This window comes from Pantherophis guttatus, chromosome 3 (genome assembly GCF_059756535.1).
Source record: "Pantherophis guttatus breed Tessera chromosome 3, ASM5975653v1, whole genome shotgun sequence".
NCBI lineage: Eukaryota > Metazoa > Chordata > Lepidosauria > Squamata > Colubridae > Pantherophis > Pantherophis guttatus.
This window is the reverse complement of record NC_142065.1, coordinates 211,585,218-211,610,254: the sequence shown is the minus strand read 5'-3', so window position 1 is coordinate 211,610,254 and position 25,037 is coordinate 211,585,218. Positions and strand designations below refer to the sequence as shown.

Below are 25,037 nucleotides of genomic sequence, written 5' to 3'. Positions count from 1 at the left end.
ACAGTCATACAGTCATAAGTGGAAGGAGATGGGTGGTGGGAACGATGAGAAGATTAATAGTAGTGCAGACTTAGTAAATAGTTTGACAGTGTTGAGGGAATTATTTGTTTAGCAGAGTGATGGCGTTGGGGAAAAAAATGTCCTTGTGTCTATTTCTTCTGGTGTGCAGGGCTCTATAGCGTCGTTTTGAGGGTAGGAGTTGAAAGAGTTTATGTCCAGGGTGCGAGGGGAGTAGGGGAGAGAAAGTGGGAAAAAAGTGTTTTGATCCAGTTCCCAAATCCGACAAGCCCTTTGTAGTTAGCGAAACGCTCCCTTTCTTAGCAGTGCCAGCAGCTGCGTTCTCACAGCAGGCTACGAAGTCTGTAAGTCAGTGGTGAAATCCAAAATATTTTACTACCGGTTCTGTGGGCGTGGCTTAGTGGGCATGGTGTGGCTTGGTGGGCGTGGCTTGGTGGGCATGGCAGGGGAAGGATACTGCAAAATCTCCATTCCCACCCCACTCTAGGGGAAGGATATTGCAAAATCTCCATTCCCTCCCCACTCCTGGGCGAAGGATATTGCAAAATTTCCATTCCCTCCCCACTCCTGGGGGAAGGATATTGCAAAATCCCCATTCCCACCCCACTCCTGGGGGAAGGATATTGCAAAATCCCCATTCCCTCCCCACTCCTGGGGGAAGGATATTGCAAAATCCCCATTCCCACCCCACTCCTGGGGGAAGGATATTGCAAAATCCCCATTCCCTCCCCACTCCTGGGGGAAGGATATTGCAAAATCCCCATTCCCACCCCACTCTGGGAGCAGCTGGAGATGGTATTTGCCGGTTCTCCAAACTATTCAAAATTTTCTCTACCGGTTCTCCGAACTGCTCAAAATTTCCGCTACCGGTTCTCTAGAACCTGTCAGAACCTGCTGGATTTCACCCCTGCTCTTAAGTCCTGTGGAAAGTGATGCTCGCTCCCTTTCCCCCTGAACACCAGGATTCTCTCTCTCTTTCTTCCCACACTTGCAAAGGAAGTCCTGGAAGGTACACTCCAGTGATGGGATTCAGCCGGTTTGAGCCAATTTGGGCGAACCAGTAGTTAAATTGCTAGGTGACTCCCTCCCTTCCCCGCCCCTTCCAGGAGTCCCCACACACCCCATTTTGGCTCCCAGGTGAGGTCTACTAGGCCCAAAACAAGGCACCGGGGGGTGCGGTGAGCCCCCCCCCCACGGCCCATTTTTGGTCCCAGGAGGCTTGCAGGGAGGCCTACTAGGCCCAAAAGGGGGCGCCGGGGGGGGGCAGTTCATCCAGTCGGTCATTAGGGCAGCAAACCGATTATTAAATTATTATTATTATTATTATTTAATTTGATTTATATGCCGCTCTTCTCCGGAGACTCAGGGCGGCTTAGAATGCGTTAAGCAATAGCCTTCATACTTTTGTATATTTATACAAAGTCAGCTTATTGCCCCCACAAACTGGGTCCTCAATTTACCTACCTTAGAAAGGATGGAAGGCTGAGTCAACCTTGAGCCTGGCGAGATTCGAACCAGCAGTAATTGCAGGCAGCTGGTCTTAATAACAGGGTGCTTTAGACCACTGTACTACCAAGGCTTTGAATCCCACCACTTGTGTGCTCGCTTTCTTCCAACAGCAGACACACACACACACACACACACACACACACACACACACACACACACACACGCTCAGGAGGCGGTGCAGATTCCAAGAAGAATTCTGATAATTTCCAGACAGGATTTGGAAGTGCAGGCTATTAGTGATGGACCGGCAGGGAGATGAATAGTTGTCTGCCACACCTATTCATCTCCATCCCCTGCCTTTTATCCCCAGAGCTAGGGTGGGGCTTCATTAGCAGCGGTTGCTCTTCCATCCCAAAGACCGGCCCATAGATTTCCACTGCTCTCCTCTCCTCTGCCTTGGACCAGCAAAGTTTTGCAGGAGGCTGTCCAGGCCAAAACTGGATTGCGCCAGAGTTGTATGCGCTCCCTCTCCTGCCCCATTTTGGCTGCCAGAGGCACTACAGGCTGGTCCTTTGCTATTTAAAGCGCTCCATGGCTTAGGGCCGGGGTACTTACGAGACCGCCTACTGCCACCAATAGCCTCCCACCGGCCAGTACGCTCGCACAGAGTGGGCCTCCTCAGGGTGCCGTCCGCCAGACAATGTCGGCTGGCGACCCCCAGGGGGAAAGCCTTCTCTGTGACGGCGCCCACCCTCTGGAATAACCTTCCCCCGGAGTTACGTATAATAACAGACCTCCGGATTTTTCGTCGGGCCCTGAAAACTTATTTATTTCAACTAGCTGGGCTGGCTTGAGCTAAATTTTAAATTGGTTTTAAATTGGGTTGTTTTAATTTACGGCCAGAATATCTAATTATTTTAATACTGTTTTTTTAAATTTTGTATGTTTTGTTTTTACTTAGGCTGTGCAGCGCCCTGAGTCCTATTTGGAGAAGGGCGGTATAGAAATTTAAACAAATAAATAAATAAATAAATAAATTTCCAGGGGGCCAGATTTAAACACCTCTGCAGGCCTTGAGTCTGACACCTCTGGTATAACAAGAACGGTTGCTGGAACTGGGTATGTCTAGTTTAATGAAAAGAAGGACTAGGGGTGACATGATAGCAGCCTTCCAATATCTCAGGGGCTGCACCAAAGAAGAGGGAGTCAAGCTATTCTCCAAAGCACCTGAGGGCAGGAGAAGAAGCAATGGGTGGAAACTAATCCAGGAGAGAAACAACTTAGAACTAAGGAGGAATTTCCTGACAGTGAGAACAATTAACCAGTGGAACAACTTGCCTCCAGAAGTTGTGGGTGCATCACTGGAGGTTTTTAAGAAGAGATTGGACAACCATTTGTCTGAAATAGTACGGGGTCTCGTGTTTGAGCAGGGGTTGGACTAGAAGACCTCTAAAGTCCCTCCCAGCTGTAGTATTCTGTTAGATGTGTTCCGTTAGATCTGTTAAACTTCAGGCAGATAGCAGGAGTCGAAAATGACCCGAAGGCACAAACCTTCTCAATTTATTCTTTTAAATACACAGAGCCATTTTTTTGTTTCCTTTTAAGTTATCCAGGGATCTTTCCTTCCTCAAATCCTGAAAATAGCTTTTCCTTTTCAGAAGCTTAATTCAATTTTACAGAGGGGAAAGTTTTTTTTTTGTTTTTTTTAAAGTGGCGAAGAAAGATATCCAGGTAGTTAATGGAGCAAGGAGTCACAGGTAATGAATGATAACTCAACAGAAGAGAGCGAAACAGAGCAAGGGGTCAGTCTACCTCAATGATATGAAACATAAAATCCCTTTATGGGGCCTTCAAATGCACAGGAGCAATTCTGCCTGGCCATGCTTGAGAACTTAACTATCCTCCTCCTGATAAATCAACAAGACGGAATGAGTTCAACAGGCTGTAATGGAGTTGGGTGACTCCTCTAACACAGCGAGGACGGAGGGTTTGCTGAGTGAGAATACAGCTGGAAGCGACCTTGGAGGTCTTCGAGTCCAGCGGTCGCCAACTGGTGGTCCGTGGACCACTGGTGGTCCGCGAGATAATGTTGGTGGTCCGCAGAAAAATTATTTGCCTTTTGTATGTTGCACTAAATCAGGGGTCCTCAAACTACGGTCCCTGTGACAGATACGTGCAATGAATGTGTCAGCACTTCAACCTGCATTTACTCTAGTGCTGACATAAGGAGGAGAAGAGGGGGCAGCTGGCAAGAGGATGCTTGACTTTTCACCTACTTATTTTCCCTGAAGATAATATCCCCTAGGAGATGAGATGGGAGGGGGGACATTCCTGGGAGCTGAAGTAGTAGATACGGGGAGAGTGATTTGGGAAGAGGGCCAATGAGACGCAGAGAATTGGGGAACGGAAAGGGAAGGTTTTGGGGTCAGGAAGTCAGTGTTGGCTACGCCACAATCGGGGACAGGTTGTCGTGCTTAATAAAATGAAAGATTTCTTCAAAGACTATTTGTTTGGAAATGCAATTTATTTTATTTGAGATGACATCGAAACCTGACAGAATGTTTGTGTTGCTGCAGAGAGTTTCCCCCTTCAGGGTCTTTTTCTGTGGGTTGGAGGACGGCAGAAATTCTGATTAGGGGTCTGCTTCGGCCTCCTGGTTTGGGGCTTTGGGCGAAGGCTGGAGGGAAGTGCCGCTGGTGGCAAAGAACCAGAAGACCTTGTTCCAGTGAGACTGCACCATGGCCTAGAACTGGCTGACCATCTCAGCCCGCTGAGCCTCCAGGCGCCGGTACCTGGCCTTGCACTTCTGCAGTTCTTCCCTCTGCTTGGAAAGCCTAAGCTCCTAGTCCTCAGTGAGGTGCTTCTGCTGAGCCTCCTTCTCGGTCAGATCCAATTTGAACTGAGCTGTTTTGCCAACTCTTTCTCGTGGTGGCTGCTTAGCTCCAACAACTGCTTCCTGTTGGGGCCCTAAGAAGCTCGGGTGGGGAGGCGAGGAGTCTCTGGGAGGGGAGGGGTGAGTAGAGACTGGCAAGGCACCCTCGACGTGAATGACATCGAGTTGGCCACGCCCATCCAGCCACATGACCATCTAGCAATGCCCACCCAGCCGGTCATTAGGTAGATCATATTAGTGGTCCACAGGATTTAAAATTATGAATTTAGTGGTCCCTGAGGTCCAAAAGATGGGTGACCCCTGTTCTAGTCGGGCCGCAGTGTCGTAGTGGTTACAATGCAGTACTGCAGACTACTTATGTTGTCTGCCAGCAGGTTGGCAGTTCGATTCTCACCAGGCTCAAGTTTGACTCAGTCTTCCATCCTTCTGAGGTGGGCAAAATGAGGACCCAGATGGTTGGGGGCAATAGGCTGACTCTGTAAAACTGCTTAGAGAGGCTGTAAAGCATATATGAAGCGGTATATAAGTCTAAGGGCTATTGCTAGTCCGACCCCCTGCAGAGGATGCTAGACCAGTGATGGCAAACCTTTTCAGCACCGAGTGCCCAAACTGAAACCCACGTGCATGTCTGTCTGCCGGAAACCCAAAAACCAGCTGGCTGGGACGCTTGCAAACGCTGGCCAGCTATGCTTCGGGTTTCCGGAACACACATACGTGCCAGCCAGCTTGTCTTTGCGTGCGCCAAAGCACCAGCTGGCCGGTGTACGTATACCTGTTTTTTGGTCGTTTTCTGGGCCATTTTCAGGCAGTTTTTCAGGCTGTTTTTCGAGCCGCTTTTCAGACCATTTTCCGGGCTGTTTTCAGGTAATTTTTCGGGTCCGAAAAAGATCTTGAGACTCTAGAAAGAGTGCAGAGAAGAGCAATGAAGATGATTAGGGGACTGGAGGCCAAAACATACAATGAACCGTTGCTGGAATTGGGTATGTCTCGTTTAATGGAAAGAAGGTTTCATGATAGCAATATTCCAATATCTCAGGGGTTGCCACAAAGAAAAAGGAGTCAACTATCCTCCAAAGGACCAGAAGGCAGGTCAAGAAGCAAAGGGGGGAAACGAATCAAGGAGAGAAGCAACCTAGAACTAAGAAGAAATTTCCTGACAGAACAATTATTTATTTATTTTATTTATTTATTTTATTCGGTTTATATGCCGCCCTATCTCACAATGGACTCAGGGCGGACAACAATAAAACACAAGCCACAATATAAAATAAAGACCAAAATCTAAAAAAAATTAAAATTAACCCTTAAAACCAATTAAAACCCCATCATCAGTCCAGGTCGAGGGATTTGAAAAGCCAAGTTTTTAATTCCCGGTGGAAGGTGCGAGGGTCAGGAGCTAATCGGAGCTCCAAGGGGAGTTGATTCCAGAGGATGGGCGCACCGAGAAGGCTCTACCCCTGGGGGCCACCAGCCGCCACTGTCTAGCCGACGGCACCCTGAGTAGGCCCTCTCTATGGACGTGAACCGGGCGATGGGATGTCGTTGCTGGCTGTAAGTGGTCCGCCAAATTAACCAGTGGAACGACTTGTCTCCAGAAGGTGTAAATGCTCCAACACTGGAAGTTTTTAAGAAGAGGTTGGATAACCATTTGTCTGAAGTGGTGTAGGGTTTCCTGTCTAAGCAGGGGGTTGGACTAGAAGATCTCCAAGGTCCCTTCGAATTTTTGTTCCAATCTGTTCCGTTCAAATGGGGAAAACATCTATTTTTCCCACACCTCACTCCCAAATGACACCGTTCTTCATAATTCACTATCAGGAAGGAGATGGATAATGCCAGAATTCCTGCGATGCTGACAATTTTAATTTTTCTGTTCACTGAGATATGCTACAGTTGTGTGTTTGTTCAGCGTGCCGATAGATGAAACCTGTTCCACGTATAAACCCTGGAAAGGAAGATGAAAGCAAGGAAGGAGTGACGCGAGACAAGAAGAAAGGAGTAAAATAAACACCAGACGAGTAATTTCTGACTAGTAATTTCTTTTTCCCCCCTTCTAAAATAATAAAGGACCACATCCATAGACAGAGAAATTCAATAGATTGAACCGAGCATTTGTGTAGTGATTATAAGGAGGTTGGAAAAGTGAATTGCTTTGCTTTCTAAGCGAGGAAGATTTTTTAAAAAAAAAAAAAAAAGTGGAGAGAAGAGTAGAAGGCAGCTGGAATATTTTAAAAGGAGATGAAATTGTGGTGAATTCATGTAATTGGCACGACAACATAGTGCAGGTAAGCCACAATTCACAATCACAATTGAGCCCAAACTTTTCTTTGCTAAGCAAAACAGTTGTGAATAGAAGGGAAGGGAGAGAGGAGAAGATGGAATGGAATGAAAGGGAATAGAATACAGAATAGAATAGACAGAAAATGTAGGATAGATGATAGATGGATGATGATGATGATGATGATGATGATGATGATTGATGATGAATGGAAGCAGGGAATGCTGCGGGTCCCATCCCTGAGGGAGATACACCTGGTGGGACCTTCTCCGTGGGGGCTCCCTCTCTCTGGAACATTATTCCCCCAGAGATTAGAATGACCCCCTACTCTAATACTCTTCCAGAAGGCGCTGAAGACCTGGTTCTGCCCACGGGCCTGGGGAACCCAGAGTGGGATGGAACCCCATTCAGTGGCTCATGTGATCTGCTGTCGCCGGGGCAGGGGATGGGTGGCAAGTGGTGGGGTGATTTTGTTAGATTGTACTGTATTCATTTATTTGAATCTTTTTTATTATTTTTATTGTTTTAAATGTGGTTTTATACTCTGTAAGCCGCCTTGAGTTGCCCTGGGGGAATAGGCGGCAATATAAATTCAATAAATAAGTAAATAAATGATAGATAGATAGATAGACAGACAGACAGACAGACAGACAGACAGACAGATATGTTAGGTAGGTAGGTAAGTAGGGGGAGAGAAAGAGAGATACTGTAGATAGATAGATGATAGATAGATAGATAGATAGATAGATAGATAGATAGATAGATAGATAGATGATAAGATAGATACTGTAGATAGAGATAGATAGATACTGTAGATAGATAGAGATAGATAGATACTGTAGATAGATATAGATAAATTATAGATAGATGATAGATAGATACTGTAGATAGAGATAGATAGATACTGTAGATAGAGATAGATAGATAGATAGATAGATAGATAGATAGATAGATAGATAAATAGATAGGAAGGAAGGAAGGAAGAATGAAAGAAAGAGAGAAAGAAGAAAGAAAGAAAAAAAGAAAGAAAAGAAAGAAAGAAAGAAAGAAAGAAAAAAAAAGAAAGAAAGATAAGCCGGGATAGATAGATGATAGAGGGATGATAGAGAAGGTAGGATTGAGAGACAGACAAATAAGGTAGGATAGGTGGATGATAGATGGATGATAGACATTCTCCCTCTCCCCCCCTCCCTAAACAGCTAATGCTAGCTGCAAGTTTCTCTATCATCAGCGGAAAGACCCCGACTAGATCATAGAAATCTTGCAGGAAAGGAAATCAGATTCTCTCTCCATTCCTGAGTTTTGGATGCGTCAGCTGGATTTGGGAAATCTTTCAGTGGTTGGGTTTCTTGCATTCCATTTTTTGCACCAAAGAGAAGTCAATGTCTCAGAGTTATGTGGTTTTTTTTGGGGGGGGGATAATCCCCCCTCTTTCTTTCAGTTCCAGGCAGGTGGTGAAAGGCTCTGAAGGGAAAGACCCTTCCTCAGGACCTCAGACTTAAAGCTCTTCTCTGCCCAGTCTGGGTGGCGGGGATTTCAGATTCGCCAGTTGTGGACCTGGGATGAGGGTGGAAACATTTCAAATGGATTTTACATGGCAGTTCGTTCCTCCGCTCCACGTTATTGTGACACAGTGCAGGTTAAAACCCCGCAGGCCCTTTGCTTGGAAGCCTGGGAGGAGACGGCCCTGATTAGTAGAAGGTGGAGGGGGAAAAGGATCTACTATGTTTTCCATCTACATACCCCAGGTGACTGACTCCTGACCTTCAGTAGGTATGGCTTAAGGCAGACAGTGTCCTCCTCCTCTTCTCCACCTCCTCCTCTTCTTTTCTTCCTCCTCTTCCTCTCCTCCTCCTCCTCTTCACCACCACCACCTCCTCCTCCTCCTTCTCTTCTCGTCCTCCTCTTCCTCCTCCTCCTCTACTTTCCCCTCCTCCTCTTCTCCTCCTCCTCCTTCTCTTCACCACCACCTCCTTCACCTCCTCCTCTCATCTCCTCCACCTCCTCCTCCTTCTCTACTCGTCCTTCTTTCTCCCTCCTCTCCTCCTTCTTCTCCTCTTCCTCCTCCTCTTCACCTCCACCTCCTCCTCTCCTCCTCTTCCTCCTCCTCCTCTTCCTCCTTTTGCACCTCCTCCTTCTCTCCTCCTCTCCTCCTCCTCCTTCTGTCCTTCTCCTCCTTCTTCTCTCCTCCTCCTCCTCCTCCTCCTCTTTGCCACCTCCTCCTTCTTGGCAACTGGTTCATAACAGTTGCAGTGCCCTATGGTCATGTGATCCCTTGTTGTGACCTTCTGACCTTCTGACCAGCAAAGTCAAAACAACCGTGTTCAGTTAACCACTCTGGCAAGAAAGGCCACATACCATGGGGCCAAATTCGCTTAACAAATGTCCCGCTTAAGAACAAAAATGTTGGGCTCCATTGTGGTCGTAAACCGAGGACCACCTGCATTTTTAATATTCATAGGTCAGGATGTACCTATTTTAGTAGCAATACCGATGGCTTCTGTGTGCATTTTTGTTTTCATGTGCCTTTAGGCATTGCGCATTAATAATAATAAGTATAACAACCACCATTTATTACCTTGATATGTGACTGTTGGGGATACTTAGCTGAGAAAGGAGACCCACTCAATCCTCGTTATCTGCAGGGGTTACATTTTTCAAAATCCCCACGGAAGCCACAATTATTGTGGTTATTGAAGCATTGATCTAGTGAGAACACGTGAAGTATTATCGGAACGGGCATGGAGATTTATTAACATAACCAAGATGGCAAGAAGGAGGAGGAGGAGGAGGAGGAGGAGGAGGAGGAGGAGAAGAAGAGGAGGAGGAGGAGGAGGAGGAGGAGGAGAAGAAGAAGAAGAAAGAAGGAGGAGGAGGAGGAGGAGAAGAAGAGGAGGAGAAGGAGGAGGAGAAGAAGAAAGGAGGAGGAGGAGGAGGAGAAGAGGAGGAGGAGAAGGAGGAGGAGAAGAAGAAAGGAGGAGGAGGAGGAGGAGAAGAGGAGGAGGAGGAGGAGGAGAAGAAGAAGAAAGAAGGAGGAGGAGGAGGAGAAGAAGAGGAGGAGGAGGAGAAGGAGGAGGAGAAGAAGAAAGGAGGAGAAGAGGAGGAGGAGGAGGAGGAGGAGAAGAAGAAGAAGAAGAGGGAGGAGGAGGGAAAGAGGAAGAGGAAGAAGAAGAAGAAGAAGAAGAAGAAAAAGAAGAGGAGGAGGAGGAGGAGGAGGAGGAGGAGGAGTTTTCCTTGGTATAGCGTGTGTTGGCACCAAGAAGTAAGGCTGGTGTTGTTCCAGACTCTGCATGACCGCCTATCGGCTGCGTTAAAATAAATGCTTGTTCAGAAATGGGTTACTCCTTTGATAGAAATAAACCCGTGGAAATAGAATGTGGGAAGAGGGAGGATTGATGGAAGAGAAGATTCGTAGCTCAGGATTGAACTGTTGGGATGCTTTTGTTGTTTTCTTGCAGACGTTTCAGTACCCGACTAGGGAACATCATCAGTGTTGGCAACGACCTCATCAAGGAACCACCAAGACCTATCCCATCAACTCTTGACAGGGGTAGTCACTAATGTAAATAAAAATATAAATGCAAACTCCACTCCCTTCTAGCACTGATGATGCCCCCTAGTTGGGTCATGAAATGTCTGCAAGAAAACAACTAAGTTCAGAGGGCACTGAGGACCCCACAGTCCTCCCGCCCCTTCTCCTTCTCCTTCTCCTCCCCCTCTCTCCCCCCTCCTCCTCCTTTCCACAAATCCCACTCCCTTCTGGCACTGATGATGTTACCAAGTTGGGTCATGAAACGTCTAAGAAAATCAGCCAGAGAGCACCAAGGACCCCACAGTCCTCCTCCTCCTGCTGCTGTCAGCGTTTCAACGCTGGCATAGAGAGTGCAGAGGAGAGCGAGAGATAAACTCTGAAACTTTTGCCTGCTAAATCCCTTTGAAGCCGGTTGTCGTGGAAATGAGGGGAGGGGGCACATTCCTGGGAAATGACGAGGAACAGAAGTCTGAAGAATGACTTGGAAGACAGCCAATGAGAAGCAGAGATTTGGGGATCGGAAAGGGAGGGATTGGGAGGCAAAAGGTCAGTCTTGTCCGCGCAGAGTCATGATCCGGTGGCTGAGCTCAATTAAAGAAAGATTTCCTTAAAGATTGGCAGTTTGGAAATTCATTTAATTTTGAGATAGCACCACAGTCTGACACCTGCTCCTGCTCCTCCTCCTCTTCCTTCTCTTCTACCTCCACTTCCTCCTCCTTTCCACAAATCCCACTCCCTTCTAGCACTGATGATGTTACCAAGTTGGGTCATGAAATGTCTGTAAAAAAATCAGCCAAAGTCAGAGAGCACCAAGGATCCACAGTCCTCCTCCTCCTCCTGCTCCTCCTCCTTCTCTTCCACCTCCACTCCTCCTCCTTTCCACAAATCCCATTCCCTTCTAGCACTGATGATGTTACCAAGTTGGGTCATGAAACGTCTGTAAGAAAATCAGCCAAACTCAGAGAGCACCAAGGACCCCACAGTGAGAACTGAGTTTACCCACTTTGGTGTCGCTCTCCCAAATTGTTGTTGCTGACGATATTTACCCAAGTTTACTCATTTTCCTCCCGTTCTCAGATTGGAGGGGCTTCTTCTTTCAGAGAGACATTGAGTTGGGAAAGTTCTTGAGTCTGGGAACGTGATGAAGGTGTTGGCAGCGGGATCCAGGCTCTTTAGGTCACTTTCTCTTAGGTGTCTCTCCCTCACAAGATTGTTGTGTGGGAAAGAAGTGGAAGAACTGTTCTGGACGTGGTCTGGAATTCTTAGAGGAAAAGACAGGATGCAATTTTAGCAAGACTGAATCAGTGATATTTCAGGCCAGGGGCTGTTTTATTTATTTATTTACTTTAAATGCCAATTATCCACCATCTCCCTCTTTGTATACTGGAGACATTTTTACCTCAATTAAGATATCAAGCTAAGTTCCAAAGGTGCTTTTTTCAAGAGGCAACTGGACTTTCTGTTTTTTCTTTGAAGGCATTTCGCTTCTCATTTAAGGAGCTTCATCAGCTCTGACAGGATGGTGGGGAATGGAAGGATTGATACTCCTTGCAGACAGCTGGTTATTTGCATCCTTTTAGAGGGTCCTTGAGGCCTCTTGGAGGTTTGTCTGTGTTCTCAGGATCTGTTGTGGCCCGCCAGCGGCTTGCGCGGATCATGGCTGATCCCGACGACGACGAGGCTGGTGTGGTGTCACGCCAGCAGCCTGCGCAGCCGGCGCTCGCATTGGACAGCGAGGAGGCCGAAGAGGATATGGTGCCAGAAGCAGAGACTCAGCCAGGGCCTTCAGAACCTCCAGAGGCTCCTTCAAGTGAAGAGAGTGAAGTGGAGGAGCCTCTCCTCAATGCACGAGCACGCAGGGCTGCCAAAAGGCAGGAGTGGCTACTCAGGAGGAGGAGGTCTCCTCGAGAGTAAGGTTTGAGGATAATTGGCCACTCCCTTAGCCTATTTAAGTCTCACACAGTTAGTAATTTCTTGCTGGAAACAACGTGTAATTATTAAAGAGCAGTTTGGATAGTGAGTGTCTTCTCGTATCTTGTTTTCCGGGCTGGTTGCCAACCTTTGCCGGACTTTGTTTATTCTTGATACGTTATAACTTTGATAAGGACCGTTGGTGTGTGTCACAATCCTTGGGAATCCGGAGCCAGGGTAGAACAGGATCTCCTGAGTGGTGCAAATGGGTGTGGAAGCTTCTTGGAACCGATGAAAGGACTGTGTTGTAGTCACACCCATTTGTACCACCCAAGTGATCCTGAGGACACAGATAAAACTTCAGGTGGCCTCAATGACTCTCTAAAAAGGATGCAAATGACTAGCTGTCTGCAAGGAGTATCAATCCTTCCATTCCCCTCCATCCAGTCAGAGCTGAAGAAGCTCCTTGGAGGAGAAGTGAAACATCTTCAAAGAAGAAACAGAAAGTCCAATTGTCTCTTGGAAAAAAAAGTACTTTTGGGACAACTGTGACCTGGAGGATGGAGAATCTCCATAGACAAATCAAGCTAAGATTTGCTTTCAAAGCTCCAGGAACCAAATTGTAATGATTAAGATCAAATCAGGGGAATAATGAGAACATAGACAGGTGTACCTAAATGTCTACAGTAATCTACCTCATGGCACATCTGATTAAAATGGTCACATTTTACTTGCAATCCTCGACTTACAACCATGCATTTAGTGACCGTTCAAAGTTTCATCGGCACGGAAAAAAATGACTTCTGATTTTTTTTTTTCACATTTAACAACCATTGCAGCATTCCCACGCTCACATGATCAATATCATGGTGGCTCAGCAGACTGATAGCATTGTGATTAACACCAGATGCCTGCAATTACTGCAAGTTCGAATCTCGCCAGGCTCAAGGTTGACTCAGCCTTCCATCCTTTCTAAGGTGGGTAAATTGAGGACCCAGTTTGTGGGGGCAATAAACTGACTTTGTATAAATATACAAAAAGTATGAAGGCTATTGCTTAACGCACTGTAAGCCTCCCTGAGTCTCCGGAGAAGGGCGGCATATAAATCAAATTAAAAAAAAAATCAATATTCAGACGCTTGGCAACCGACTCACAGTTATGACGGTTGCAGCAACCAACAGGGAAGCCGGCTTCACTTTACAACTGCGTGAAGAACTGAACAACCCCAGTGATTCACTTAACAGCAGTGGCAAGAAAGGTTATAAAACGGGGCAAAACTCGCTGAACAGATGTCTCACTTAGCAACAGAAATTTTGGGGCTCCGTTACAGTCGTTAAGTCGTATTGGGTGGTGCAGTAGCCTAGAGGCAGAGCTCTCGCCTCACAATCAGGAGGCTGTGAGTTCGATCCTAAGTAGAGGCAGATATTTCTCTCTTTGGGCACAACGAGAATATATCTGCTGAACAAAACTCCGTACTGGCGACAGGAAAGGCATCCGGCCATTAAGCACTCAGCTCCATTCAGCTGCCCTGACTCCACCCCGATGCAAGGGAATATGGGGTCATTAAAAAAAAATGTTACAGTCGTAAATTGAGGATCACTTGCATTAATTAATTAATTAATTAATTAATTTTGAATGCAAATTATGCACTGTCTCCCTCTCTGTAGACCGGAGAGGTATTAACATTGATTAAGATATCAAGCTAGGATTTGCTTTTTAAAGCTTCAGGAACCAAATCGTTAACGGGGAAGATGAAATAAAGGAAATAATGAAAACATCGACAGGCCTACCTAAATATCTCAAGTAATTTGCCTCCAGGCAGCTCTGATTAAAACGGTCCCATTTTGCGGTACTTTTTAAATACATCAATAAGGGAGAAACACGTTTCCTTTTTTTTCCCCTTCTTCTTTTATGTTTCACTTGTTCAACATCGCGGTGGGGCCAATTTCTCTGGAACCAGAGCTCACTTTTTCATTTTTTTAATTTACTCTGCCAGCTTTCTCAAGGATTACCGGATAAATTTTGGTGGGGGAGAGAAGCATTTTTGTGGGATTATCGGAATGACGGAAGCAGTGGTGGGATTCAGAATTTTTTTACTACCGGTTCTGTGGGCGTGGCTTGGTGGGCGTGGCCGGGGGATGTGACAGGCAGGATTCGGCCTCCTGCACCTCTCTGGGAGCAAAAATGGGCCACAGGGGAGATGGGACATGCCACCCCCCCGGGCCCCGTTTTGGGCCTAGGAGGCCTCCCTGAAGTCTCCTGGGAGTGAAAACGGGCCGCGGGGGAGCGTGCCGCACCCGCCCATGCCCATTTTGGGCCTAGGAGGTTACCCTGCAGTTACCTGGGAGCCAAAATGGGGTGTGTGGGGACTCCTGGAAGGGGTGGGGCGGGAAGGAGCGGGGCCAGCCAGCAATTTAACTACCGGTTCATGCGAACCGGCTGAATCCCATCACTGGATGGAAAGGATCGTTCTTTGGAACGGGAATTTCTGAGGGGAGTAAAAATAAAAAAATGATTTAAGAACTCAGTAAGTACATCAGGAAAAAAATCGGTTTAATCAATCAGTAATCAAATCCGAGCGATACAGTTCCAGGAGGCCGAAACCCTGATTTTCGCCATTCTCCCTTCCTCTGCTTTTAACACCGATAAATAAAAGAGACAGAAAAGGACATCTTTTGTTCTCGAGAAAATACAGGATTTGTTCTCTTTGTTTCCTGTGACAAAGGCCAAGGGGATATTTTTGCTCGTCTGGGCTCCAACAGCAATTTTCACTTCAGCCAGATGTTTTCACATGCCGTAATAGAAGCCCAAAGTCTTCTTCCCCAGAGGAGACCCTGTTATTCCCACCTGCCAGGAGAAGGTGGAGAAGAAAAGGGAAGGAAAGTGTTAGAGCAAAAGTTGACTCCCTTAAAAAGGAAAGAGCTTGAAAAGGGCTTCCAGTAAGAACTGTGGCTTCCCAAGTCCTCTACATAGGTGATTCCCAGTCCAATAACTCACTGCAGAGGGGAAGGACAGAGTAGCAGAATAACAGAGTTGGAAGGGACCTTGGAGGTCTTCTAGTCCAACCCCCTGCTCAAGCAGAAAAACTTATAAACATTCCAAACAAGTGATTCTCCAATTTCTTCTTAAAAACTTCCAGTCTTGGAGCACTCACAACTTCTGGAGGCAAGTTGTTCCACTGGTTTATTGTTCTCACTGTAAGGAAATTTCTCCTTAGTTCTAGGTTGCTTCTCTCCTTGATTAGTTTCCATCCATTGCTTCTTGTCCTGCCTTCAGGTGCTTTGGAGAATAGCTTGACTCCCTCTTCTTTGGGGCAGCCCCTGAGATATTGGAATACTCCTATCTTGTCACCTCTGATCTTTCTTTTCACTAGACTAGACATACCCAATACTTGAAGTCTTATCTTCAGTCAGTCAGTCAGTCTTCCTCCCTTCACTCAAGTTTAACCTTCATCCATCCATCCATCCATCCATCCATCCATCCATCCATCCATCCATCCAATACTTCCTCCTTCCCTCCTTCCCTCCATTCCTTCTCTGCCCATTGTCAGCAGTTTGATCCTGACTGACTCAAGGTTGACTCAGCCTTCCATCCTTCCGAGGTGGGTAAAATAAGGACACAGATTATTGGGGGCAAGATGCTGACTCTGTAAACCTTAGAGAGGGCTATGAAGCACTGTAAAGTGGTATATAAGTCTAAGTGCTATTGCTATTCCTTCCTTCCTTCCTTCCTTCCTTCCTTCCTTCCTTCCTTCCTTCCTTCCTTCCTTCCTCCCTCCCTTCCTTCCTTCCTTCCTTCCCTCCTTCCCTCCCTCCCTCCCTCCCACTTATTTCCTTCCTTCCTTCTCTCCCTCCCTCTCACATATTTCCTTCCTTCCTTCCTTTCCTCCCTCCCTCTCTCCCTCTCACTTATTTCCCTCCCTCCCTCCCTCTCACTTATTTCCTTCCTTCCTTCCTTCCTTCCTTCCTTCCTTCCTTCCTTCCTTCCTTGTTTTGGAGTCTTGTGTGCATTCTTGGGCCAGTGTTGGTTGGCCAGTGTTAGATGAGATGGGCCAGAGGTCTAATCCAGCAGGACATTGCTTATATTAAGTTCTCTCCTGTAATATGTCAGATGTCATCAGCTAAAAAAAATGTGTGATTGTATGAACTTCTTGAAAACTCGATTACGCTGATAAGAGGGTCTTAGCCTTTGTTTTTTGTTTATAAGTGAAACATCTCCTTATTTTACTTGTGGAAACCAAAACAAGGTGTATCATCCAAATACTAAAAAGACCCAACCGCACGTAGTTGCCAGTCACAGACAGTGATGGCCAGTTGGTGCAATGGAGCGCAGAAGTACAAGATGTAGCTACTGCAGCTAAGATGGTTCTAGGACCGTGATGGTGAATCTATGGCACGTATGCCACAGGTGGCATGCATAGCCATATTGGTGGGCACGTGAGCTCCGTTTGGTGGGACCAGAAGTTGGCAAATGGGTCATTTCTAGCCTCCGGAGGGCCTCCAGGAGGGCGAGGAAGGCTGTTTTTGCCCTCCCCAGGCTCCTAGAAAGACTCTGGAGGGTGGGGAGAGCAAAAAAAACAGGACTTCCGGTCCCAGCAGAAGTTGGCAAATGGGCCATTTCCGGCCTCCGGAGGGCCTCTGGGAGGGTGGGGAAGGCCATTTTCACCCTCCCCAGGCTCCTACAAAGGCTCTGGAGGCTGGGGAGAGAGAAAACCGTGCCATCGTGTGCCAGGAGCAGGGAGGGGGGGAGAGGGGGTGGCCGTATGTGCATGCGCAGGGGGCGGAGCGCATAGAAATATGGGTGTAGGCATGCATGCACGCGGGCCCCCCCACTCCTGGCACAAGATGGCAAAAAGGTTAGCCATCACTGTGCTAGAAGAACTCGCCGCCCTCAGTCATCACGGCCAACTCGCTGCAGGATAATTTAACACCGTATTAATTGTTCCATTCAGTTACTTTTATTATTGGTGACCATGTTGGAGTCGAAATTATTATTTTTTTATATTAAAAGTTTTTTTTATTTTTTAAACAAACATTTAATATATCAGTCATTCCTTCCGTGTGACATCTCGGTGTTATCTCCAATCGTTCTTCTTTTTGTTATTTCTTCTGTCTTCATTCTCACCCAATCAATTACAACAATTCATCACTAACAAAATATTCCAATTATATCATTTTCATACATAACTATTAATCAGGGGTGGGTTCTAAATTTTTTTACTACCGGTTCTGTGGGCGTGGCTTATTTGGTTTGGTCATGTGACTAGGTGGGCGTGGCTAGCTGGTCAGAGTCATTTCTGGAAGGTCCTCGCACTTACGACCAGTCCTCGCACTTACGACCCGACTCATTTGTTTTCTTTTAACACTGATCAGCTGTAGGGCGGCCCTTTGAAGCCCCACGGCAAGAGTTTAAACAGTTTTTTCCCCTCTAGCCATCAGCTGGGACTCAGGAGGCAGCAATAGATTGGGGGTAGGACCAAATAAAAGGTAAGAATAACGTGGGTGGGGGAGTGGGGGCGGTGGGAGGGCGGTGGGGGAGAACCGGTTTGGTGATGTCATATCGTCACCTCTACTGTCTCGGCCGAACCGGACCGAACCGGAAGGAACCCACCACTGCTATTAATTTACTTATTTGTATCTCTTTTCTAACCAATAGTAGAGTTGATTCCATATCTTAAAGTATTCTGAATCTTCTCTTTCTTTAATCATCATAGTAAATCTATTCATTTCTGCACAATCTAAATTTTTTTTAAATTACTTCTCCTTCCAAAGGTATTTTCTCTGCTTTCCAATGTTGTGTATAAACAATCCTTGCAGCTGTTATTACATGTGTAATCAAATAAATATTTTATTTGCTATTTTTTTCTGGCAGGATACCGAGTAGGAATACTTCTGGTTTTAAATCAATATATTGTTGTATCATTTCTTCCAGCCATATCTGAGGAGTCGAAATTATTGTAGCTCTATGCATTTCTGGATTGATTTTCTTTATTGTATTATGTTTGGCCACGGTTCCGTTGAAATTAATTTAACTTTTCCATTTGTTGAATTGTGTCCTGTGATGTGTGTTGGCCAGGGCAAGTTGGCTGTGGTGAGTTGTCCTATTCCAAACTAATATGGCAATATTTATTGAATTTGTCATTCACTGGCTTTCTTTAGATGAGAAGATCCCATAAACACATTTTTCTGGTTCTTTTCTATTTCTCTCTGTTTTCTGAGGTTCTCTCTGCCGATTTCACATTTTTCCTCCCTTGTTTGTTATAGTTTTGAAAGGAAGCCTATCTCCAGAAGTGTCCAAAGAAGATGTCTTATGGATCCATTGATGGCGGTGGGTTTGGTAGCAGAAATACCTTTGGAGGACCATCAAGGCAAGGATATCAACCTTTAGGTAAGTTGAACCCCATGCGTTATTTTTTTGTTCCTCCCTGAATTTTTTTTCTTTATAGTCATAACTTGTCAGGGTTCCTACGGATGCTCTAATTAAATCATGAGTCTTGAGCCAAGCTTCAAAAGAAATCCAGTTATTTATTAGGAGCTTCATGTCGGCACATTCCCAATTGAAGCCAGCTCTGATCCTACATAATTTACACTCCAATTAGGACCCTGTTCCCCCCCCACCCCCAGGTGTGTCATCGATCACATTCGCCAACGGAGCAATTTTGCGGGTTGTAGAGATCACTCCCCTCGGCTGCTGTAGGTTACCCTGGGATACAGCCTTGAGAGAGATAAGCGTGGAATGTGCATCTGTCTTCGGCTGCTGTGCCATTTTGCCAGTTTCCCATCCCCCCTGCTTATGGCAACTCGAGAGCAGGCCAGGGATGCTTTGCGAGTTGACATAACTATTGTTTTAATGGGTAATATAAATATATCCAAGTACAAAAAACAGTGTTGAGACTTTGGAAAAAGTGCAGAGAAGAGCAACTAAGACAATTAAAGGCCTGGAGACTAAAACATATGAAGAACGGTTGCAGGAATTGAGTATTCCCTTCTGGTGCTTTGGAAAATAGGTTGACCTCCTCTTCTTTGTGGCAGCCCCTCAAAGACTGGAAGACTGCTACCCTGTCATCCCTAGTCCTTCTTTTCATTAAACTAGACATACCCAATTGCAGCAACCATTCTTGATATGTTTTAGCCTCCAGTCCCCTAATCATCTTTGTTGCTCTTCTCTGCACTCTTTCCAAAGTCTCAACATCTTTTTTTTTATATTGTGATGACCAGAACTGGATGAAGTATTCCAAGTGTGGTCTTACTAAGGCTTTGCAAAGTGGTACTAGACCTTCATGTGATTTTGATCCTATCCCTGTATTAATGCAGCCTAAGTTTGCTTCTTTTGCGGAAATCCACAGAGGTGTTTTTGGATACAACTCGGGCTTGTAACTAGTCCATATTCTCAATGATGATTGTGATGATGATGATGATGAGGAGGATGATGATGATGATGATATCCGTTCAGTCACGTCCGACTTTTGGCGATTCCATGGGCCAGGTCTCTCCACATCTTCCCTTCTTGCACTGCTTCTTTGAGTTTTTCTATTCAATGGCTCAAGGTGTCAGCTTTGATGGTGTCCAGCAATTATGGTGTCCATCATGTTGTCCCAAAGGTGCTTTTTTCAAGAGGCAACTGGACTGCTTGCATCCTTTTAGAGAGTCGTTGAGGCCACTTGGAGGTTTATCTCTGTCTTATGTCCATCTGTGTCCAGGTAGCCTCAATGACTCGCTAAAAGAATGCAAATGTCCAGCTGTCTGCAAGGAGTATAAATCCTTCCATTCCCCCACCATCCAGTCAGAGCTGAAGAAGCTTCTTGGATGAGAAGTAAAACCACTTCAAATTAAAACCAGAAAGTCCAGTTGCCTCTTGAAGAAAGCACCTTTGGGACAACTATGACCTGGATGACTGGGAATCTCCATAGATATGTCCATCATGTTTTTTGGTGGCCTAGTTTCCTTTTAGCACTAACTCTTCCCAACATAATTGCTTACTCCAATTTCTTTGTGTGACACGGCCAAAAGAAGTGAGACGCAGTTTCATGAATTTTCCTTGCTGGTGTTATGCATTCCAGCACTTCATTGTTGGTCTCCTTTACCGTCCGAGGAATTTGCAGGAACCTTCTCCAGCATCACAGCGCAAACGAGTCGATTTTTTTAATTTCCAACTTTCACAACCCTAGTTAGCTACAGAAAACACAGAGAGAGAGCAGACTAATTTATATTTGGTTGCCAGGCTGATGCAGGGGGTGAAATGTAAAATTTGTTACTACCGGTTCTGTGGGCGTGGCTTGGTGGGTGGGTGTGTAATGTGACTGGGTGGGCGTGGCCAACTTTTTTTTTTAAAGAAAACTTTTCAAAGCATTTTTTCTAATGCTTTGAAAAGCCTCTGCCGATCAGGCAACTCAGCTGGGATCGTCAGAGACTTTTCAAAGCATTTTTTTTAATCACCTCTTCGGCCAAGAGGTTGCAGACAAAAATGCTTTGAAAAGCCTTTGATGATCCAACCTCATCTCTGACCTCCGGACTTTTCGTCGGGCCCTAAAAACTTATTTTTTTCAGTTAGCCGGTCTGTCCTGATTTTATGGTTGGTTTTAAAATTTGATATGGATTTTTAAATTGATAAGTTTTAAATTACGGGCCAAATTTATTTAATTATTTTAAATTTATTTTTAATTTTATGTATAAATGTTTTTTTTTTTATCTTGGCTGTTCACTGCCCTGAGTCCGAAAGGAGAAGGGCGGTATAGAAGTTTGAATGAATGAATGAATGAATGAATGAATGAATGAATGAATGAATGAATAAATAAATAAATAAATAAATAAATAAATAAATCCCAGCTGAGCCGCGCAATCATCAGAGGCTTTTTTTTTTACTTTTAAAAGCATTTTTTCGTTGGAAGAGGTGGTAGAAAAAATGCTTTTAAAAGTAAAAAAAAAAAGCTTCTGATTATCCTGTGGCTCAGCTGGGCATGGGCGGGGCGCAGGGATTTTTGCTAACAGTTCTCCAAACCACCCGCCGCCATCGCTACCGGATCGGGCGATCCTGTCCGAACCGGGAGCATTTCACCCCTGGGTTGATGTTCTTACTTTTCCATATTCAGCTCTTGTTCATTACTGCTGTGCGACCCAGTGCAATCCGACGTTTTCTTTCTGGGCTGCATTTACCACTTTGAGTGATCTACGATCACTAGGAAAGGGAATGAAACAATTTTTAAAATTCACGTCAACCTTGACTTTGTTGTATATATATATCCATGCCGCTCAAATTTCAGGTCACGTCCTTCTAACTCCAAGACTGTGTTTCTCAGCGTTGTCTACCCCTTTCATCCAAACCAAATCGCAAGCCACAAAATATAATTTCAAACCAGGAAGATACAATCCTCCTCTTTTCTTTGCATCTTGTGACACTTTATTTTTAACTTGTGGGGTCCCCGCCCCCAACACACAAATTTAGATCTGTCCTTCTGCCACTGCTTAAATGGTGCATCGCTTGTCAGGAATAGAATAGAATAGAATAGAATAGAATAGAATAGAATAGAATTCTTTATTTGCCAAATGTGATTGGACACACAAGGAATTTGTCTTTGGTGCATATGCACTTAGTATACATAAAAGAAAAGATACATTCGTCAAAAATCATAAGGTACAACGCTTAATGATAGTCATAGGGAACAAATAAGCAATCAAATCATATTAGGAAACAGTCAATATAAACCGTAAGGATACCAGCAACAAGGTTACAGTCATACAGTCATAAGTGGGAGGAGATGGGTGGTGGGAACGATGAGAAGATTAATAGTAGTGCAGACTTAATAAATAGTTTGACAGTGTTGAGGGAATTATTTGTTTAGCAGAGTGATGGCGTTTGGGAAAAAAAACTGTTCTTGTGTCTAGTTGTTCTGGTGTGCAGTGCTCTATAGCGTCGTTTTGAGGGTAGGAGTTGAAACAGTTTATGTCCAGGATGCGAGGGGGTCTGTCAATATTTTCACAGCCCTCTTTTTGATTCGTGTTGTATACAGTTCCTCCATGGTATTCTCTCTTTCTTTGTTTTCTGAGTCCATCAGACTGAAGTGACACACAGATACGCTTGTAAGGTTCCCGGGATGTCACTGACAGTGTTGGAAAATGTCACTCAGGGAAGTCACCGGAAGGAACTTTAAAAAAAAAAAAAATCAGGCTTCACCCATTGAAATCTTTCATCAGAAATGAGAAGAAAGAAAAAAAAAGAAAGAAAGAAAGAAAGAAAGAAAGAAAGAAAGAAAGAAAGAAAAAAGAGTGGTTTTTTTTCTCCCCAACTTATAAGATTAAAGAATTTGAAAGAACACAATGAATCTCGTTAATATAAACGGTGACATTTCACAAAGATCATTAGCTGCAAATAGAAAGACCTACTATTTCCGTAGCGAGGAAGATAAAGCAGGAACGGTTAAATTGATCATTTTATTCAAAGCGGAACATCTCTTTTTTTCATTTGGATATCCCTTCTGGATTTTGTGCTTTGTGATGAAAAAAGAAAAATGAAACGTTGACTTCGGTTTTTGTTGATCGGAAAGATTTTTCATTGTAGAGATGGCAAGTTATATTATTAATGTGTAAAAGCAAAAAGTTAAGATTGGAGTGTTTTTTCTTGTACGGCTAAGAAGAGTCGGGAGTCAATGCCGTTTTTTCCTCTCCTTGTATCTCACACCCCCTTTTCCCCGCTCCTTTTCCTTTTCCTTTCTATTTTTTTGTAATGTTATATAATAAAACTAAATTTAAAAATGTAAGAAAGAAAGAGAGAGAGAAAGAAAGAAGAAAGGAAGGAAAGGAAGGAAGGAAAGGGAGGGAGGGAGGAAAGAAAGGAAAGGAAGGAAGGAAGGAAGGAAGGAAAGGGAGGGAGGGAGGAAAGAAAGGAAGGAAAGAAAAAGAAAGAAAGAAAAGAAAGAAAGAAAGAAAGAAAGAAAGAAAGAAAGAAGAAAGAAAAACACTACGAACAGAATTAGATGAAGCTGCAATTCTATCACTGAAGGCTGAGCTTTTACAGACACATTTAGAAAAATTGCTTCAAGTCTATGAAGGGAAAGCGTTTGTTAAGTTAGCAACATACAGTAGTTGCTCAGTGAATCTGGCTTCCCTCTGGAATTTGCTTGTCAGGTCGCAAAAGGAGGTCCCATGCGAATTGGGCCAACTCGCCACAGCCAACTGGTTGCGGCCAACTCACTGCAGGGCAACTCACCACGGCCAATTTGCCACGGAACTGTTCTGACCCAGCTTCCCCAAACATGACTAACCCTCTGACGTGAACTCAAAAGATTCCTTTATTAGGAGGGCCGGCAGCCCCAGCAAAAAGTTTCTCTCTCACCGCAGGCTAACAAGTCCGTCCATCCAGAAGATGAATAGTTGTCTGCCACATCTATTCATCTCCGCCCCCTGCATTTTATCCCCAGAGCTAAGGTGGGGCTTCACTAGCAACGGTGGCTCTTCCATCCCAAGGACCGGCCCATAGATTTCCACTGCTCTCCTCTCCTCTGCCTTCTGCGCATCTGTGTGTCAGGCACTGGACCCAGCTGTTCTTCCTCTTCCTCATCAGCCACCTCCAGACCTTGGGACTGTTGATTCTCCAATCTGAGGGCTGATGGTTGGCCCAGGATCCACCTCTGTCTCTCTCTCTCTGCCAGCTCCATTCCCTCTTCCCCCTCAGAGCTCTCAGGTTGCCTTGATGCTGACCCTGATTCCCACACCTCCTCCTCCTCCTCCTCTGATTCGGCTGCTGTAGGGGCCAGTGGCCAACAGACCACAACATGTAGATGATGTAGATGAAGGAAACTGATTTTCCTAGAAAGTGGACTTGGATAGATCGCAGAAGTATCCAGCTGGAGACCAGAAGTTGATTAAGATTGAGCACCGAATCTAAATGTCATAAGCCAGAGTAGCAAGAAAACAGCTTGGCCCAGCGAGTGGCGAGTCTCGTTCCAACCACCATCCGTGTAACCTGGTTTCTCTTCCCTCGAAGCTGGATCTGTGTCCAGCACAAATCAAAACAAATCACTTCGGCTCAGCTGGTCCTCAGTCAGCCTCCTCCATCGACAGTGGGGTGGGGTGGACCAGAAATAGCATAGCCTGAAGGGTCCTTGGTGGTCTCTGAGTTTCCGTGTTTTCTTTCAGTCTTGACCTTACCCAAAGTAGTTAACATCATCATCGCGAGCATTACTTTGTGTAATGAAATGTAAAGTGTATGAGTAAAGGGGTTACGCTTTCTTTGAGTAAAGAAAATAACCAAGCTCAGAGAGCATCAAGGACCCCACAGTTCTCCTTCTCCTCCTCCTTCTCCTGCTTTGCTTTTAATTGATTGTTTCCTCCTCTTCTCCTCCTCCTCCTCTTCTTTCTTCTTCTTCCTCCTCTTCCTCTTCCTCCTCCTCCTCTCCCTCCTCCTCCTCTCCCTCCTGCTCGTTCTCCTCCTCCTCCTCTTCTTCTTCTTCCTCTTCCTCTCCCTCCTCTTCCTCTCCCTTTCCCTCCTCCTCTCCCTCCTCCTCCTCTTCCTCTTCCTCCTGCTCCTTCTCCTCCTCCTCCTCCTCCTCTTCTTCTTCCTCTTCTTCTCCCTCCTTCTCCTCCTCCTCTTCTTCTTCCTCCTCCTCCTCTTCTTCTTCCTCTTCCTCTCCCTCCTCTCCCTTTCCCTCCTCCTCTCCCTCCTCCTCCTCCTCCTCTTCCTCTTCCTCTTCCTCCTGCTCCTTCTCCTCCTCCTTCTTCTTCCTCTTCCTCTCCCTCCTCCTCTTCTTCTTCCTCTTCCCCTCCCTCCTCCTCCTCCTCCTCTTCTTCTTCCTCCTCCTCTTCTTCTTCCTCTTCCTCTCCCTCCTTCTCCTCCTCCTCTTCTTCTTCCTCCTCCTCTCCCTTTCCCTCCTCCTCTCCTCCTCCTCCTCCTCTTCCTCCTCCTCCTCCTTCCCCATCCCTTCTCCTCCTTATTCCTCCTTCTTCTGCCCTTCCTCCTTTTCCTCC

General features: G+C 45.5%; 1 protein-coding gene across 3 annotated transcripts in view; it reads left to right on the top strand.

Annotated features, from left to right (window-relative positions):
* The window catches only part of TSNARE1 (t-SNARE domain containing 1), a 298,959-nt gene that overhangs the window by 62,050 nt on the left and 211,872 nt on the right, over nucleotides 1-25,037 (top strand). For 2 of the 3 annotated variants that reach the window (XM_060681797.2, XM_060681796.2), the window contains one exon: nucleotides 18,342-18,465. In XM_060681797.2, the coding sequence (XP_060537780.1) occupies nucleotides 18,381-18,465 (85 nt within the window). In that variant the 5' untranslated portion in view covers nucleotides 18,342-18,380. Of the gene's footprint in view, nucleotides 1-12,917; nucleotides 13,056-18,341; nucleotides 18,466-25,037 lie in introns of all 3 variants that reach the window. The other variant, XM_087890951.1, reaches the window with a different exon arrangement.